At 38.7% G+C, this 19,751-nt stretch overlaps 1 protein-coding gene across 3 annotated transcripts in view; it reads right to left on the reverse strand.

The window, feature by feature from the left end:
• Positions 1-19,751, reverse strand: part of furina (furin (paired basic amino acid cleaving enzyme) a) — an 83,359-nt gene that overhangs the window by 31,861 nt on the left and 31,747 nt on the right. For all 3 annotated transcript variants that reach the window (XM_087838120.1, XM_087838135.1, XM_087838127.1), the window contains exons 3-4: positions 10,265-10,363; positions 1,602-1,697 (exon numbers count right to left, since the gene is read on the reverse strand). In XM_087838120.1, coding sequence (XP_087694246.1) covers positions 1,602-1,697; positions 10,265-10,363 — 195 coding nt within the window. The remainder of the gene's footprint in view (positions 1-1,601; positions 1,698-10,264; positions 10,364-19,751) is intronic.

Below are 19,751 nucleotides of genomic sequence, written 5' to 3' on the forward strand. Positions count from 1 at the left end.
TTTCAACTACTTCAAAGCCCTTTTTATTTTCAAAGTGCATCATTAAAATATAATGTGTCTAGTGTAGCGTTTACTGTATTTTCCTCTTAAATTTCCAGCCCTTGTGAGTGCAGTTTACCAGACAGAATTATTTTTATTTCTCAAGCTTGTACTGCCATTGACACTTTTAAACCATCGACAGGAAAATAAATTAAAACGTAAACGCTGCGATCTGCAATGCTGATTCAGACTGAAAAGGTCTTTTGTGGCTTACACACTTGCTGAATAATAAATCTGAGAGGCATGTCCAAGGTTTCACTTTGGATATTGTTCATCAAATCTTTCCCATCTCTCTTAATTTTAGCATTTCCTTGGGCGCACTCATATTTCGAGCAAATATAGAGCTGAGCATGAGATCTGCCCATGATTTATCAATTGTACAAGAATGAGTCTAATCAGACTTTTTTCCCTCCTTGATAAATATAAGCATTATTAAATATTCATTGTAACAGCAGATGCTGGAAACCCTGCCAACAGACCCACCCACACCCTCGTGTGGTCAGGCTGGTTCAGTTTTAATGAGAATCAGACTTATTTAGTGCATTGAGAGAAGAGCAGCACATTACTGATGCTCACGACCTCTTTGGACAATTGAGTATTACCAGTATTATTCAAATCCACCCAATGCATTTTGCATAATGACAACCATTTACTTATTTTCTTTATTTTATTTCTGCAAGGCTGAAACAGACAGAAGTATAATCCTCTTCTGTGCTCTCCAGTGGATTAGCTGGACAGAAGGAATGATAAGAATCATTAGCTGCAGCCCTCGAAAGACACTAAAAGCACTCCCCCAACTTTCACATAAAACATATCTACATGTATCACAGACAGGTTTTTATTAAACAGTTCAACTCTTAAATGCTGTGAACTTGGCACATTTACTTATCAAAGTGCCACTAACTGTTCAAGCACAGTGGAGAACAGAGTGCGTTAAAGCGAAGACATTTTGAACAAGTGGTGAAACAAGTGTGCTTTGCATCACCATGAATAATCTTCTGCCTCAAGCAACCTCACAGTAATTGCAGGAAGAGTGAGGCTGAACAGAAAATCTCCAGAGTTGTTACTGCTGCTTTTAACAGGCCAGTGTATCAGTGGCATTCTTCAAGTCGAATGTGAAAATCAATCGACTGAAAACAAGCGCACTTCGAGATGAATCACCCCTCTCTCACTCCGCTTTTTGCTCTTTGTTGCTGTGCCGTTTATGGACCAAAGTAAACCATCAATTTCAAGAAACATGCCATTCAGAGCTGAGGGGAGCTCGGTGTACGAAAGTATGCTATTGTTAAAGCTGAATCCTTTAGGTAAAGTCACACTAGAGTGTCTTGTTCTACAAACAAGCCAGACAAACAGCACCCTCCCCAAAAACACACACAAAAAGTATATTGGATTCATACAGGTTTATTTTCAGACCCTGAGGAAATATCACAGCTCTAAATGTAATTACCTATATTGACTTTAGACAGATAAAAAGCTCTACTAGGCTGCAGCACAGAATTATTTTTCAAAGACGAACAGAAAAAGGAAAAAGAAAAAACCCATGGCCTCTTGTTTATACTTACCAGGTACCACTGGTCTCTGAACTTGGGATCTAAAGGCTCTTCAAAAACATCCCTCTTTTTCCTCTGTTTTACCACCTGTTGCTCTGCCCAGGTCACCTAAACAGAGAAAGGACACATTAGGAGTTTAACAATGGTGAGTCTTAAAAAATAAAATAAAATAAAATAAAAAAAACCTTTTAACCACACTCAGAAAATAGTACAAGAAATTAAAATGAACTGGCCACGAGTGTCACCATGTCACATAAATTAATAGAGAGTCCTCAGCAGGACAACAGCAGAAATGGTGAGATTAGAGGCACGGGAGCACTATGGACTCCTCACTAATGAGACTCACTGAATTCCAGAGCAGCTCAGGACTAATTAAAAATTTCTGTCTCACTTTGCTTGTGGGTGCACCTAGACAAGTATGCAAACCAACAACAGACAAACGGAGGCAGATTTTGAGCCAACGCCAAACAGAACAGTAACCAAGTCTGCACTGGGTTTTCAAAACATGGGAGCTCTATCAGGAATTGTTGACAGAAGCAGAATACAGTGAATATAAGCCCGCCTTTTTACACCCTCTGCAGAATTGTTCTTGCTGTACTGCAAAACGGCTGGTTACACGGGAACAGGAGAGGGGAAAAAAATGTGTCAGAGGAGGAAGACAGAGAAGTGCCTGCTGCAAGGACGAGCACCTGATTTGAAGGACGACTAAATCGCAGCACACCCCTCTCCCCGCCTCTACAGATCACTAGAGACACAAGGCTGAGAGAAGCAAGAAGTAAATGAAGGTCATTTCGACAGCTACACTGAAGCAATGCCAGTTCAAAAAGTGACAAAAGGGAGGTATTTCACTTAAGGTATGTACGTGAGGTCAATCTATCCAAGCGGAAATGTTAACATCCAGATTCATCCGGGGTCAACGGGGGTGAGGTGTTACTGTGGCAGTTTATACCAGACTGAAAATAAGGGCCATAACAGAGCAAACCACAAATACAGACAAGCACGCATATTTAAATAAAAAAATGTTACCATACACAGAAAAATAAATGTCTACGCTTACTTCCTTTCCATTTTCAATTCTCTTGAAGTGAGATCAAGGTGGTGCAACATCTCAGACTAAAAGGTTACTATGATTCTCTCTCTCCAAGACTGTTATTTATATCTTAACAGCAAATGTCATGTTGTACACAGAGACAACATAATAAAGTATATTAAATATTGCTTCTCAGCACTGAATCAAATTCTATCAAATCTAAAAAAAAGAAGGCAATCAAACGAGCCATTCATTTTGCAAGTCACACAGCATGTTATGTCCAGGGGCAGCTGTGGCTCAGGGGGTCGAGGGGATTGTCTGCAAACTGGAGGGTTGGTAGTTCTGAATGTTAAAGTATCTTCAGGCAAGATACTGAACCTTGAGTTGCCCAGATGCATCCAAAGAACTTAGACATACAAAAAAAAAAAAAAAAAAAAAAAAACCCAAACAAACTGTACTTTTTAGTGGCCCCCATTTGGTCACCCCTATGTAAAAATTCAGGAGCCATCCCTGCCTGTATCATGTGTGCTATTTGCTAACACTTGATGCTGATCTCTCCTCAATCCAAGCTATGTAGAGTTAGCAGCTTTGTAAAGTCCACCTGACAACCATCTCTTCTCTCTCAGGGCACAACAAAGAGACAACATTTGGTTTTGCCCTGAGAGAGAAGTAGTACTAGAAGTTGCCTATTGATATGAGCTATTGGCTAATGCTTGTAATTTTACTTAGTAGCAGTTAGTAGATATTTGGTTTTATACTGCTTTTGACCTTAGGTTAGAGAACTGTCTTGCTTTTGCTTTTTGTGTTAGTCTAGTGTTGGGTTGGTTTGAAGCCTTAAAAAAAAGATGTCTTGAAGCAAATAAACTGCTAATCTCTAGGCAGGAGATTTAACAAGTACCCTAATTACTCTGAAAAGGGCAGGTAACAGTACAGTTTAGAGAAATAAAGCGAGCTGATGATATGCAATGTCTTTCAGTCACTCTAATATTGGCTTCCTAAGGAAAAGGGCACAACTGACAAAGATGATGTCTACAGTCAGTTGTACGCCGTGACCAATTTGTAATTTTCAGTCATAAAAAGAAAAAAGTATGACATTTTCTCCTGCGTCACCACGTGGTTCTATGTGACTTTCCCTTCTTCGTTTTCTGCAATGTTTTCATCACACCTTAATCTTGGTTTCACACTTACGCAGGGTCGGTGGTTGTTGTGCAACATTTCCACAATGATTCTGTTCAAACAGATCAAGATTCTTGGAAGACAGAAAATGTTTGCAAAGTCTGATGCAACACAGGAAATTCTAAAATTTGCAACAGAGGATTTTCACTATAAACATGGTGTGTGTGGAGTGTATACTACTAGATCTAATCTCATCAATTAATGCAAGTCATAGTTCAACTGTATGCCTTTGGTGCCCTTGAAAGCTATTCACATACACAAAACCATGCAAAAACAATATCTGGCATGCCAGAGAAGGCATGCCACCTTTATCACACTCTATACAATAAAACCAATATAAAATCACTGATCCTTTTAGGGTCTTTTTCATCTTTGCATGACTAAAAGAAAACACTATTTTTGATACAAACAGCTGCCACTGCTGTTTAGAAATCAGTACTTGTCCCATTACCTGTTAAGGTTGCTTAAAACAGAGTTAATCTTTCCTATGTTAGTCATAATAGATGACTGCCAAGTCATACACACTCGACTTCCAGCAAACATGCAGAATAGCTTCCCTGCAGTCGTTACAGTTCCTGCTCCTTTCAGCTTCAGGCATCTCAGTGACACCAGTTATTTCCAGCTAATTTGTGCAGTCAGTCATCTTAATGTCACACACAGTTCTTGGAAATGTCCATCAAACTGAACAAAGACATAATTTTCCACTAATTAATGTATTAGAGAGGAGTACTTTAGTTCTAGTCACAAGGAACTGACAGCAGAGATTAGTGGCCCAGGCGTGTCCATAAACTATGCACGCAATGAGGATGCAGACTTTTAGAAATGCATCTCCCCGCTGACACCTTACATTATTTACCAATCATTTTTAATAGCGCGTCTTTTCTATAAATTGAGCATCTCCATACTTAAGTAAACGGTGAACAGAAATGGTGTAAGTTACATACTTTTTCAAAGCCAAACTTGGACAGATTCCTACTTTTTCCTGGAGTGTAGCAAGCATTTCCACTTTCTACCTTTTAAAAAGAGTCTTTTGAAAACCTTCAATAGTCTGTGACAGAACACAAAGTATCTATGAAGTTGTCAAATGGGCACTTTTATTAAAAGGAGGCTTTGAAAATTAAAAACTGTCTGTCTATCTCATACGCCCAGACCGGCCAACGCACAACTAATGTTTACAAACAGACTGCCTTGGCTCATGTTTAGGTGGAGAGTCCTATCTCTGCAACACATAGGCTCCCCACCCTTCCCATCTTACCCAACCACTGCTTTGCCCTTCATTATACAAACACAGCATCCTCCCACAGGGACCAAGTTGGAGCCTCAAATGAGGAATCATTCCCGTAAAGGAATACAGTAGAGTGCCATTCGTATCACACCTCAGTCACAATGTCATTTATGTTTACAGAGCTGTTATTATTCTTGACATAAAAAGCCAAACCTATTACAGCAAATCCAGCTTACAGTGCTCTGTGTGTGCGCGCATCTTCTTTTTCTTCTATTCAACAAAATAATGAAATGAAGTAAACTTCCAAAACAAACCAAAAAGAAAAGCACAGACAGCATAAAACGGGACAGCTGAAGTCGTGGAGGTAGTAGATAGACCCAAGCTTTAAATCTTGAACAGACCCCATTAACAGTGCTCTTAGCTCTGTCGTCATTCTATGAGATCTGGCATAGGTCCAGGTGCTTTTGTAAGTAATTAGATGCTCTTCAAATAGAGTTTACTGAGCTTTTTGTTCAGGCTTCATCTCAATCAGTTTAAAAGCTGCAGAGGGCCTTGCTAAGATTTAAAATTCCTTTTATTTGAAGCATTTCTGCAATATTTTATGGAAAAGCACTTGGTCTGATGCAAATGCAAGTCAGACCTGCTGGTTTTCAAGCTCTGATCAAACCATTCATTACAGTAAAGTTTAAAATGTGTAGCAATGCTAATACGTTTGCAAGTTAATGATAATTGTGCAAAGCTCTACTGGTAAAATAAACTCACGAATACTGTCAGACTAATCTGACCATCATGAACTAGACGGGAGGACATGAAACTGTAAGGCTCCACTTTCTCTGAGTTGCTGTGGGGGGAAAAAGGATTCAAAAACAGGAAATGGAACACCAGCGTTAAAGGAAATCCCAAAGAGGGAGGTGGACCACTTCTAACATGTACTCAAACAAACCCAGCAGAAGTTGTTCTACTCCCAATGTGCACCTGTACTGCAGAGATGCAGTGTGTGGCCAGAGATACTTCAAGGCAGATTTCATTTCTTTTCTTCTGAGGCAGCAGTAGTTTTGATGCACATAATGATTCTGCAGATGCACCTGTCGAGATTACTGTAACGGGCATTAAATTTCGAGGTTTACAGAATAGACAGGACACAATTTAAATGCAAATACATTTATATCGTTTCCAGAGACTTGTACGAAAGCAAAGAGGAGCTTTTTTACAATTTACAAGGAGGACAGGAACAGTGTTGAGAAGCTGGAGCCAGATTATAAAAGTCTATTCACAGTTATGCATCATGTTATTTTAGTCAGGTTTTTTCAGTGAAACCCAGTGCACACAGATCACTGTGATCCAGTGTCAGGGAGAAACAAAAAACAAACAAACAAAAAAACAAAACAAAAAACCCATCAGCGTTTAAATAAATAGAATAAAATATATGCAAGTATAGTATTATATATAATATTATATATAATGTTATAGTTTTTTCTTTTCTGCATAATTTAGAATCCACTGCAATCAGCTGGAAGTTATGATTTAACTTTTGATTCCTGCATGTGATTCGGTCTGAAAGTCACCCTAAACTCTCCTGTCACAAAAACAGAAGGTCATTTCCATCTCCTTCAAAGATTACACAACAACGGGGCAAAATTTTTTACATAAAACACTATAGGAAACCCACTGAGCTGAGCTTAGAGCTGTAATAATTGCTTAATTAATGGATCAAAGGATTATCTCAGGAGGTAAAATGGGTCGCTCATTAATTACAAGGTTGGTGGTTCAGTTCCGGCTCCCTTTTTATGCACCCCTCAGGCCAGACACTGAAACTGGCTTCGGATGGTCACCCCAGCATGTCGCACAATAACCTGCTGCTTTAGCTACATGTGAAGTTGAGGCATGTCATATATCTATATCCAAATTGATACATTGAATGGTACACTAGTTGATGTTTGCATTTATGCTTATGTGGTCAGTAATTTAGCAACTTTAGTAGTTAGCAGATACAGACAAAAACAAAAGTTTACTACAAACCTGCCATGTTTGACAAGTTTTTGTATTTTTTTTCTATATTGATTTGGTTTTAAGTAGAGATAGCACGATACCACTTATTAATGTCCGATACCAATTCCGATATCATAAATTTGGATATCTGTCGATACCGATATGAATCCGATACAGTGTATTTTGTAATCAATAAAATGTTTTTTTATAAATATCTTGTTGCATTTTGTATAAGTTCATACTAAATTTATGCAAAAAATACACTCCACCCAAAACATTTTACAGTTCAGCAACACTGATCAATCTAATAAATTTAAACCTACACCGTCCTCCCTATTCTGGTATTTTAAAGAGTACTTAGTGGAAATATTAAGCAACCTAACTAATAGGGTTGCCAACTCCCAGCAAAAATATTAGGGAACCACCCCCTGCCCTTAATCGATGTAATCAACTTTAATTTAATGCGAGTGTAAAACAAATGCACAGAAATCAATTATTTTTCTACAATATTTAAATAAATTTAACATCTCAGGAAAAAGTACTATAGCTTACTAGGGTGTATATTAGACTTATTAGTTACTATATACAATAATGGATTTCTATACATTTAATCAGATGACCACTTTTGTAAGATTCAGATAATTATTTATTCAAAGGTTTTAAATGACATAACAAAGAAAAATATTTATTTGTGCCCCCCTTTCTCTGTTAATCCCAAACTGGCCCCCGACAAAACTTTGCTAGACCCGCCCCTGCACAGTTACCAGCCGTCAGCTATGTAGAAAAGGATCCTGCTGTTATTTGTCTCTCAGAAACAGTTCATAACTTCCCTTCAACTCATTCATGTCACCTAAAAAGGTAAACCTGTTTCTCCATCACCTGTTCAGCTCTGATGATTCAATAAGGACATCTCCTGGTTTTATCTTCATGTTTCCCTCTCATATCCAAACCGATGTCATGACCAGCAGCTTTTACAGCTGTGGCTCCAGCAAACCATCAGCTGATAGTAGAAAGTAATATTAAATATATTCTAACAACAGCTGATCACGCTGAAAAGTGCTGCTGTTGTTTATCCGCTGGTCTCCTCTTTCTAGCGCAAAGTGGGCGATAAACAAACAAGAAAGACGGGACTTGCGGCAGAAAAGCCGATCAGCTGATCATTGATCAGTTTCATGTTTGAAGTAATAACAGGAGAGGAAGGAGGAGTGAATGAGAGAAGTAGATGCAACTGCGCAGCAAAGACAGAATAACTCCAGCTTTGTGTCTATTTTTTAATTCTAGCTGAAGTACGGGACAAATCGCTTCCTTTTCACCTCAATATGGAAACTCCAATGGCCAGTCCAGCTGTGGCTCAACATATCAGTTGTTAAGCTTAATGTGGAAATACTATGCAAACATTCAGGGATGAACTTACACACTTGCTTTACTTCTCTGGGACAGTTTTCGCCGAGATGAAATGCCGCGGTTAGGAAGCATGTAGCGAGTCTCCAAATGCAACAACAGACCACCAACAGCCGCTCTGTCACGTGACACATACTGCTCCGATCTGGGTTACGCCAAGTAGGGCGTTTTGTGAGGTGATTTTGTGATACTTCGGATCGGATTACATTTTTTATTTCTCTCCGATATCCGATCCAGTAATTTAGGTCAGTATCGGACTGATACGTAATATCGGATCGGTCCATCTCTAGTTTTAAGTGTCTTTTTTCAAAATGAACAATTTTTTTCATTTAGAAGCATTAAAAAGAATCCTTCAAACATTCTCTTTCTCACTTGCTTTCCCACAGCCATGAATGTTAATTTCACACCCTTCCCTTTGTCCCTCCCAGTGGGGGTAGGACACAGACTCATTTTCACACTAACCTCAAACTCCTACAAAAAAGCAAGAAAACACAGACATGTGAATTTTCAAATTACAACAGTTAAGGAGGAGGAAGAATCAGGTCGATAGAGAACTGCATGTTTACCTTCCAAGCCCTTGAGTAAATGAGGAGGGGGGGGGGGGGGGGGGGGGGGGGGGGAGGCAACTGTTGATGCTAGGACTGAAATGCTGCGTTTAAAAAAAAAAAAAAAAAAAAAAAAAAAAAAAAAAAAAAAAAAAAAAAAGAGAGGAAATTGTTTGGACTGACAAACCAGAACCAGAAGAAAGATCTCTTACATTTTTTAAGTTAGATTATTATTACAATGCCAAACAATAAAAACAGAATGACTTTAATATTGAACATATGGTAATAAAATGCAAGAAAATCTGCCTGCGTGACATAATGGGGTTGTCATCTATTTTATCAACCTAATTGTTCAATATGTTAAACACGTTTATTCCCCATTATCCCAGCCCATGTACACTGAACAGCTACTTTATTTGGTACACAGTGGTTTGCCTACGGAACTGCTTTAATTCTTCATAGCATCGTTTCAACAAGGTTGCTGGAAACGTTTCTGAGGTTAGACAAAATCGATGTGCAAAACCAACCGAAATTGACACCAAAGCACAGTTTGTTCACGCCAGCAGATGTGATTCTTTTTCGGTTGTGTGGGAAAATCCCAGCCTTTCTGAAATAGTCAGACTGACACCAACAATGATCCAAAAGTCACTTAAATGAATTTTCTCCCTCATTATGACGCTCAGTTTGACCTTTGTCTTGATTGTACCGGCATGACTAAATGCACCGAGTTGTTGCCATTGGACTTTCTGATTAGATATTTGTATGAACAAGCAGTTGAAGAGGTGTACCTAACAAAATGGTTGGTGAGCCCACACAAGGCACTGATCTTAAAAAACAAAGAAAAGCACCAGTGCCATTATTTAGGTTTGTGTATGGAAATAAAACTAGTGTAATATTTATGTTAGTCTTAAAAGCATTACTGTTTATCTGTTTATGTTCTTATAAACTTTGCAAGATTTTGTTCCCCCATTTCTGACATTTTAGATGACAACCCATAGCAAATGATTTTAAGAGATGGTTTTATATTTGAAAATAAATAAATAAAAAAAATACATCCAAAGTAGGATTTATAAGCTTTAAAGAGAGTGCGGTTTACTAGGTCAAACACAATTCTAAAGCCCGATTCACTACCAACTTCATCCAAAATGCCAAAAAATAAACCCCAACACTGCAAAAATCCATCCCACAAAGTGCGCTCTAGCATAAAGCAGCAGTTTCAACACTTCACACCTAGTCAGTCATCATTGCATTAGAAACCAACAGACTTCCTTTGCATGCACGACTGTAGCACCAAAAACAAATGTCTTACCTTGGGATCGTTTAGTAGACGGACGTGCGTCCCCCTGTGATCCGACAGTGATCTCTTCACCACTGTGCGATGCCGGAAGTGATAATAATCGCCAAATACCTGCAGAGATAAGGAGATATGATCCATTATCACATCAGAGCCATTTAAGTCTCTCTGTAGTCTGATAACAACTCTTCAAATGATAATAGGTTCAATAAAGTATGAAATCACTGTAGTCTATCCTTTCATATCCTCGACCAATAAATCAATATTTCCAGGAAAATCACAACTGTGTGTACAGAGCCAGTGCAAAGTCAGGCAACATGCAGCTGGCTGTTAATTTATAAAATAATACACAGGTATTGGTAGGACCTTCACAGCAGTTATAGAAATATTTCATAAATATATACATATGCTCATATAAAGTGTACACGTAGTTACATAAAATTCTTAAAGAAAAATGCAACATAACAGATGATAAAAAAAAAATCTAAATCATGTTTCTATTTACTACAGTCCATCTATAAACCCATTTTGGCCTGGCTTATCTCTCCCATCTTTGCAACCATTTCTCTCCACATTTTGCGGCACCTAATTAGGCTAATGGGCTGCCAGCAATGCATGACACGATGTACTCGCATTGTTTGTGTAAACCTACCCCACCCCACTCATGGTACCACAAACTTGACTTACACATTACTCATTGGGAAATCCTATACGTGACCCATATTCCTCTGTAATCAGTCCATTAATACAGTATGAACCTAGGTTATTAATATTGAGCAGCAGCACACTTGGGAGAACAAGTTGTCTAAGCAAATGAAAAACACTTCACATCACAGCAGAGCAGTTTCAGAGGGAAAGAAACATGGTAGCTTTGTTTTACTTTATTTTTTAAAAAAGTATATATTTAAAAAAACAAAAAAAGAAAAGAAGCCCCGCATTATGAAATGATTCAGTATGTTATAGAAACAATGCAATTAAACATTTTTTAAAAGGGCTATGAATGAAAGTAAAATGTTCTCGGGTGGAGGTGAAGCGGTGCCTCTAATTAAGCTTTTTTTTTTTTTTTTTTTTTTTTTTAAAGTTTAGTTTCACTTTTTGTTTTCAAAAGAAGGATTTCCAAAGCCAGTTTTGAGTGTTAAAAATGTTGATGGGTAGCCTTAATTAGGAGTGGAGAACAGCCATATATAATCAGTGTCTGCCTGAGCCCGTTTGTCACTGCGTGCTACATGGACTGTTGATACAGTCTGTCTAATGAGTGATGACTAAATAAACTAACTAAATGAATTAATGGTGAGAATCTACACACCCCAAAAATAAATTAATTGACACTGAATCCAATTTTATAGTCTATTACTAATTTAAATCATCTTTCAATAAAAAGAAACTGACTCAAGGTTTAGCTTGCTTTTGTACTAGTTCTCTACTGGTGTTTTGACTTTCTGATCAATTATGAAAGCAAATGTACTCATCAGTTAGAGCAAAAATTACCAATGAGTTTTGGAGAAAAAAAAAATACCCATGTATGCTCAACTAATCAAACAATCAAAAACTGTATTGAGTAGCAGCTGATTTTCCCCTTCCTTATGTTTCTTCTCAGTTTCCCTGCTTGTTCCCGCTCTGCATTTGTGTGATTTCTCTCCAGCCGCCACTTGCACACTCTTGCACTGATCCACTAATCAACCTCCGGCTGGATACATTCCGGCTCTTCACTCGATTATCTCACACATTGTGCAGTTAGCCAATGTGTTCCAAATACAACGGACAGCTTCTAGTTCAGTTTTTTTCTTGTGCTACCAAGCCTGCCAGCCCTGCCCCCTCTTCCACATCCACTCTTCCAGCCACGCTCTCCTTCCTGCTCCACCTTAAGCAGTTTCCTTGCTCCCCACCTCATGCGCATCCTGGCAATGGTACTGCAACAAATTCAGTTCAACTGCTCATTCGGCTGGAGTCCTGCTTTTGCTTCTCATTCGGCTTGTTTATATTCTGAACTGTTAACTAAAACATACTTACACATTTTTTTTGTGTGTGTGTTGTGTGTCCCAGTAGAGATTGGTGTTGAGCTAAGGTAGTGCAACACTCCTCAACTCTAAAACAGATACGGCTCAGCCCACCAACCTCCTCTGCTCCCATTTAATCACAGTAAACAGGCCAATTCAGCCTGGCTGACACAAAAAGCTCCTGCACACAAAAACCAAAGGACAATAGGGAGGCAATAACCGAGAGGGAGGACACACTTTACAGTGATATTTAGCTCAGAGGTGGGACTACCAAAACCACAAGTCTCTGTGTGCAAAAATCATTAAAGAACAAATCTGGATATAAAAGGGGAGAGAACACTGACAACCAAAAGGCATTAGCCGAGCCAACCAACCCTTTTCTGAATAAAAGAATGAAAGCAGGTAGCGTGTCTATTGTGTTTGCCAAGATAAGAGCCTGGGAGGCTGGACACTGATCAAAGACATGGGCAAAGAGTGGCAGGATTCATTAAGCAACCTTAAATAACACCAACATCAGTGAAAAGATTGGCTGAATGGAATAATTGAAACTCATTGCAATGATGGTCAAAGAAGATAAACAAGGTTAAAAAAAACAAAACAAAAGAAAAAGTTACTTTTATCCAACTTGGGAAACCTTTTAATTAAATATATGTGTCTGAAAATTTGATTTCCATAGGTCATAATTATTTCACTTTAAGGCATCTTGTCATCAGATTTTTAGGAAATTTGCAAAGTTATGCCAACCTCCCTACCCAAAAAAAAAAAAAAAAAACCCACGGCAATCTGGCTTGTGATTAGTTTTTGGACAAAAAACACCTTGCATGCACACACATACTCGAGCAGGGACAAAAAGGTCAATTCCCCTGAAAACATCTCAACTGTTACAAATGTATGCGCACACATACACTCACCCACACTTAACCAAAGGAAATCCATTCCAGTCCTGTTAAATGTCTACCCTGCAGCTTAATCATCATCATCATCAGGCAATCAGCAACAAATCTTAAGAGCTTGTGTTTAACAATTTATCTCAGGATCACACTGTTTCTGTGGGGTTTTAACTGCTTTCCACTGAGAGAGAAAGGGCCATTTACAGCAAAGACATTCACGTGGAAAACTGATCTGGTCCACAACTTCTGATGCGATAAGCTGGGCACCGTTGGAGCATGACAGACTTAACCGGTGCTCACCTAGTGGCCTGTTACTGAAGTGAGGCATTAATCCATCAACCTCATTAATATGCATAGTAACAGACAGTGGAAAATTACTGTCTGCTGCTTTGTTTGCACGTTGGCTCCCTCCTCAGCTGCCAAATTTACCTTTTGGGCAAAGCACTTATCGAAAGGTTTGGTGTCTCATCTCCAGAGGCTGTTGACACAATTATGTCTTACAAAGAGCCAAACAATGTCTGGAGACAAATTGGGAAAGAGGTTTGGGGCTGCAATAAGACGATAGCAAACAGTTTCGGATGCTGTGAACATCGAGCCTGTGGATTTTTGAAAATCCCATTCAAGGGGGAGCCATCATTGTGGTTCAACTATGGACACATCAAACCACCCCACACTTCATTTTCACTTGGATTGCGTTTGATTTAAGAGAATCACAATGTAGGACATTACCTACACATTTTGCTCGTGCATCAGTAAGCAGAGATAAATTGAAGAAGAAAAAAAAATTAGACTTTCATAGGACAAGTAATCATCCTAAAATAGTTCAGCAACTTGTTTATTTAATGAGGCCAGAGTCCAATTACTCGCTGCGGTGAATGGGCAGAACAGGGCACAGATGGCCACAGTGGCAGCTGGATATAACAAACTGTTTCTTAAAAAAATAAATAAATGAAATAAAATAAAGACAACAACAGAGTAGACAGACCAACCCGAGCTCCCCGCACACACCTGAAAATGGGCTTTCACAGCTGGTCTATGTTTCTGCCAAACCGCATTTAGTCATTACATGTTTTCTCCTCATTGCTTGCCCCCTTAATTATTTTCCTAGCACACGGCATCTCTAGTTACTCATTAACCTTTAGTTTTATTTGGCAACTATGCTATGTATTTACTTAATAAGAACACAAGCTAAATCCTCACCACAGTGGCTCAATGGCACTGTTGCCCCACAGGAAGAACACCGTGTTTTGAAACCTCGCCACAACAAGGCTGTTTTGTATAAGATTTGTATGTGCTCTGTGTTTGCATAAGCTGCCTCCAGTTTTAACCCATCCTATGAGGATCTAAATACAGACAGCAAACATTTTGCACGAGTTAAAGAAAATTACTCAAAAAGAACTTGCTTCAAACTTTAATTTAACATTTTTGTTTTCTGTTGAAGAGCTGTACATTAAGCAGTGGGTAATTTGACAAACAAAAAATGTCTAAATTAATATAATACAACCTGGAACAAACTGTTAAACATATGAAGCCTTACAAGGTAAACGCAAGCTACCTTATTTATCAACAACCAATCCATTCTCAACAAGCTACCGCCCTCATTCCTCAGTTCTGTTTATACTGTAAACAGAGATTATAATTCTTGGCACAGTCGACCATTCAGTCTACACAAACTGTTTTGAAGAACTCCAATTAGCTCATTTAATGTTGAACAAAAAAAGAAAATGGATTAAATACAGAATTGACATTTCTGTACAGAGGACAGGCTGATATAGGCAGTTTCAATATCTACACTTGAAAGAAAAAAAATGACCCACAGAGTTAAGAGAGCCTCAGTTTAAGTGTTAATGATCTAATGATTAAGCTCATTTTGTATTATGTGGCTGGATGGGTTAATGTGCAAAACAAAAAGGTCAGGATGCCCTCCTTTAGCAGATGATTAACCTTCTCAGGGGTCTGCCACTTGGCTTTTGTTGGCTAGTTGGGGACCTCTGATGAACCCAAACACACCTACATCCACCTGCTGGCAACACAGCAGGCGCACATTGGCAGATTCTGTTCAGCAATGTAATGCAATACTTGAAATCCTCGCCACATTTTTACTTCTTGTTAACCATTGACTACACAGTAAATGCCAATTTTTTTATTGACTAAAATAAATAATATTTACACTGATGCAGTCAAATAAAATACTGATTCTCGCAGCTTAAATTTATGGCAAGCCTCTATAATAACAATGCAATAAAACAAAATAGGCAACTATTGTTTGCCTTCTAATTACTTAATAAAAAAAACAAAGAAATATTAGCTCATTATATGTTCCTTTCTTATTGAGTCCCTGCATTAGGAAATGACGGACTCAGCATCTCGGCCACTGCAGCACAACCTCAACTTTATAGAGAGGATGAGCGTGTAAAAAGTTTACAGTGTCATTGCAGGAGTGCTGCAGGGCTGGTAGCTCACGGGTCGATGCATGCTGTTCTCAGATGACTAACTCCTCGCAGTGTCTTTATGGTGCTGTGAAGGTAAAGTCATAAGCACAGGACAAGACACATACATAGCTGCTTTAACACCCAAGTCCCAGCTGCACTGAGTTTGTACAGACTAACATAATCAATTATAGAAAAGCCAATACATCTGAGCAGTAGAAATCCAATCCATCTGTGCAATCGTGTTATGATATATGGAGATATAAATATATATACACACACACACACACACACACACACACACACACACACCTCTCCCCTTTAGGTATTTAGCCCCATTTGTGAATCACATGGTTTCCTCGAGTGTCTCCATGGTCACACATTAAAAACAAATGTCTAAAAAAGTGAAAGGAGAAAAAAAAAATGCCAGAATGTTCTGGCTGAATACTGAAGACTTACTGTGAGACACTGAAAGCTGGCCTCAGGATGAAGTCAGATAACACGCTAAAAATTAGCTCATCCTGAGCACAACTACAACCAGCAGGTGCTGTAGGGGAAATGTCTGAGATACGGATTCATGAAAATATTCTCAGAAATGAAACAAGGTTCATTGGATGATGGCTGACCACAAAAAAAATACCTTCAATTATTAACCTTTATTTAACCACCAAGTAAAAATAATTCAGACTTTTTAAAAGAGCTCTGTGGGCCCAGATAGGCAGCATTGCCATAGCATGATTTTTGATGCGATGAGTTGTTGAGTTCGAACCCAAGACCTCCCTGCTGTGAGGAAACATTGCCAACCACAGGACCACTTTAGTATTGTTCAATTCAATTTGATTTATACAGCAACAAATTACAACAGCAGCTGCCTTAAGGCACTTTGCACCGTGGGGAAAAGACCCTACAATAATACAACAATATACCCAGAGATGGTTGAAGAATCAATTCCTCAGCTGTCTTGGGACATGTGTGCAAAAATGTATCTGGGATTTAACTGTCACAGATAAGACGTTTAAAAATCTCTATATATGTGAAGGTCTTGATATTCATAGTGCTTTAGAAAAAGAAGAAAAAGAGTGAAGTGTGCACACGTCACCATTTCCTGAACTGGGAAATTCATCTACTGAAGGTTTTGATGTACAACCAGCAGTATTCACAAGAAACACAAAGGTAAAGGCAAGTGCAAGATATGAATCATCCACAGCAGATGATTCAGACTAAAATAAATCAGGGTTTGTCCAACAGCCCATTTTTTTGTATTCATTCTGATAGCAGTGGTGGCACTGCAATATTGTTCATTACTCTCCCAGTAACATTTTACTTTCATTAATATTTAAAATTAAGTCTAATTTATTTTGCTGTAAACACCTCCCAGGCAGCTGCAGTGCATATATGCATGCACACTTTTTTTTAAAGCAGTTCACTAATACAATACAATGTCCCCAAGCAGGCATAAAGTGATAGTCTAACTCGAGCAGTCGTCTTGCATTGATCCTTTTAATTGTTAATAACAGAGCAAAGAATTCCCTCAAAGTGGACAAAAGATTCAATTAGAAGAGTGCAAACATGCTAAACTACTAATCGAAAAACTTGGCTGATGTGAAAACGTCCCTTCTTGTTAACTGAAATAAATATCTATAATGTTAAAAAATTAAAATAAAAATAAGGCACATGTGTGATTATGCTCATAGAACTTCTTACACGATGAACCTCTAATCACAATTGTGCACTCTCTCTTACAGCCGGGAAACAAACTACTTTTCATGATCAGCCTGCTGGAAATCAAAGATTGCCCCATTAGATTTGTATTAAAAGTTGAGAGATAATCTCTTTAAACCCATCAACAACTCTCATGCAGATGTCTTGATGAGCTCTTCCTCATTAGTGGACTGTATCCATCACTGGAGTGTGTGTGTGTGTGTGTGTGTGTGTGTGTGTGTGTGTGTGTGTGTGTGTGTGGGGGGGGGGGGGGGGGGGGGGGGGGGGGGGGGGGGGATGAGGTGGGAGCATTGGGGCTGGGGGTGTCTGGAAAGGAAAGACATCTATACAGAGATGGAGGAAATTGGAGAGGGACAGAGAGGAAGCAGGCTTTTATCACAAGGGAGGCAATTCTATCAGTGGGAGAGCAGAGTGTATGATTGCTTCTGACACTGCGAGGGAATACTAAATCTAATCTGAGCTTTCAATCTGTATTTAAAAATAAAAAAAATAAAAAGTACAGAAAACTGACCAAAACAGTTTAAATGGAGAAAATGATGCTCTTTAAAACCAAAAAGATACCAGGGAGTCATTTTGCGCTTCGGGGTTCTTCCTATTTTGCCCCCTTTTTCCAGCAAACTTCTATCTTTTGCAGTTATTTCGGTCTATTTCACAAATAAAAATTAAAAGTAGGTTTGAGTGAACAAAATCATACTGAACAAAACCGGTTTAATCTTTTGTTTTTAGAACGGTGGTGATTTTCCTCTTACTAAAACCTTTATTGGTGTCTGCAAAATCTCTATGCAGAAACAAATAATAATCCTGTTATTGTGTAAATACACTGTTGTGGCATTCTGGCTAATTGCTGTATTGCTAAATAATTACTTAGAGACTGTAGCCCAAGGTTGCGAAGTTCAAGAAAGACAAAAGGCGATACACAGCATTTATTCCGGTTGCAGTGCTAAAACAGTGAGCAACAACACTGCTGCCAAAACAGGAAGTAACTGGTTCTCCTGATACCTTCCTCGTCCCTCAGACATTTTGACATCTGTGCAGCCTTGTGTATTACAGTTTCTTTGAAGAACTACAGCTATAAAGAATGGATCATTACAACAAAATTTCTTTCCTGCAACTACATTGCTGTATAACTTGTTAATGTTCACCCAAGCTTAACAGTTGGTTATTTGTGACAATATATGTACTGGCAGTTCAATGATATTGCCACTTATTTCAAAATAATTTGGTTGTGACAGTCATATTAACACAGTTATAAGGCAGTTGGTAGAGAGCCGCTTTGCAGGCTGTGCTGTACAGGTATACAAGCAGCTCTGCATAAATCACACCATCCTGCTTGCCTTGTTTTTGAATATATAAAGCTCATTGTGCCCGACGCTCCCTACCACAGTAAACAATACTCTGTGCAAGCAGCAGAGCCAAACCACGTGAAAAACTGCATATGGTCATTACTGTGGAAACAAATGCGTTTCCATTTTTTCCCCTTCATTTTTTGCAAAGTTATCTAGTCTTTTGAAACAGCAACATTTTCATATGATAACTGGCTATGTTCTAATGCAGTATGAAAAATGCCCCAACATGGTTGTAGTGGTTTGTCTGTGTTACCTGAAACATTCTTGATAGCACTCTACATGCAGCAAATGTACACTTTTTAGGAAATGGAGAAAGTAATCCGCATGATGAGGTGAAATGTTTTGGGGGGTTTTCCAGCTCTCAAAAAGGTCACACCATTTCACATTCATGAAGATTCTCTTCCCCCCTTAACACTGAACAAAGTAAAATCTGACAGTGCTGAGAAGAACAGAAGATGCACCATGAATTCACTGGCAGGTAGTTTGCTTCTCAGCCCCAAAGGCCCCCTGTCAGGAGTGCTGGAATAAAAGCTATTATATAAGGAGACATGAAAGCAGGGTGCACACAAAAAAAATAAATAAATAAAAAATCTTGGATTGGATGCCATTAATATGCACTGATGAATAACCATGAGCGCTGATATTAATGCTGCAATGAGTCAGATTACCGCACTGAATTATATGATTAGGCTGAAATGTAGGTCTCATCACCTGGTTTCTGTTTTATTTTTATTTCCCTATTTTAAGGTCAGTTTATGATGTACATGCAGAGGTGATGTTCTTTACGGGGAGTTTAACAGCTGAATCTGAAGTTAACAGTGCATCTAAACTAGCAAAGTAGCACTTGGATTGTAAATTCTAAGACCACAAGGACACGCGCACACACACACACCTCTGTGCTCATTTCAAATATAATGTCAGTAATAACCTGTTGAATTTCTTCCCACCTTCCCCTCTTCCTTGCTCACACACACAGACTCTCTCACACACTCACACACACACTGAAGATGGTGCAAAAGGTGATTGCCAGTGGGACAGGGGCTAATAAGATTTAATTCTGCAGTCTAATTCTATCTCCCCTTTTAACTCACGGAGCAAAGATAGAGCACTCCTGCAAG

The sequence above is a fragment of the Neolamprologus brichardi genome, chromosome 1 (genome assembly GCF_056152115.1).
Source record: "Neolamprologus brichardi isolate AB-2024 chromosome 1, ASM5615211v1, whole genome shotgun sequence".
In the NCBI taxonomy this organism is placed as follows: Eukaryota; Metazoa; Chordata; class Actinopteri; order Cichliformes; family Cichlidae; genus Neolamprologus; species Neolamprologus brichardi.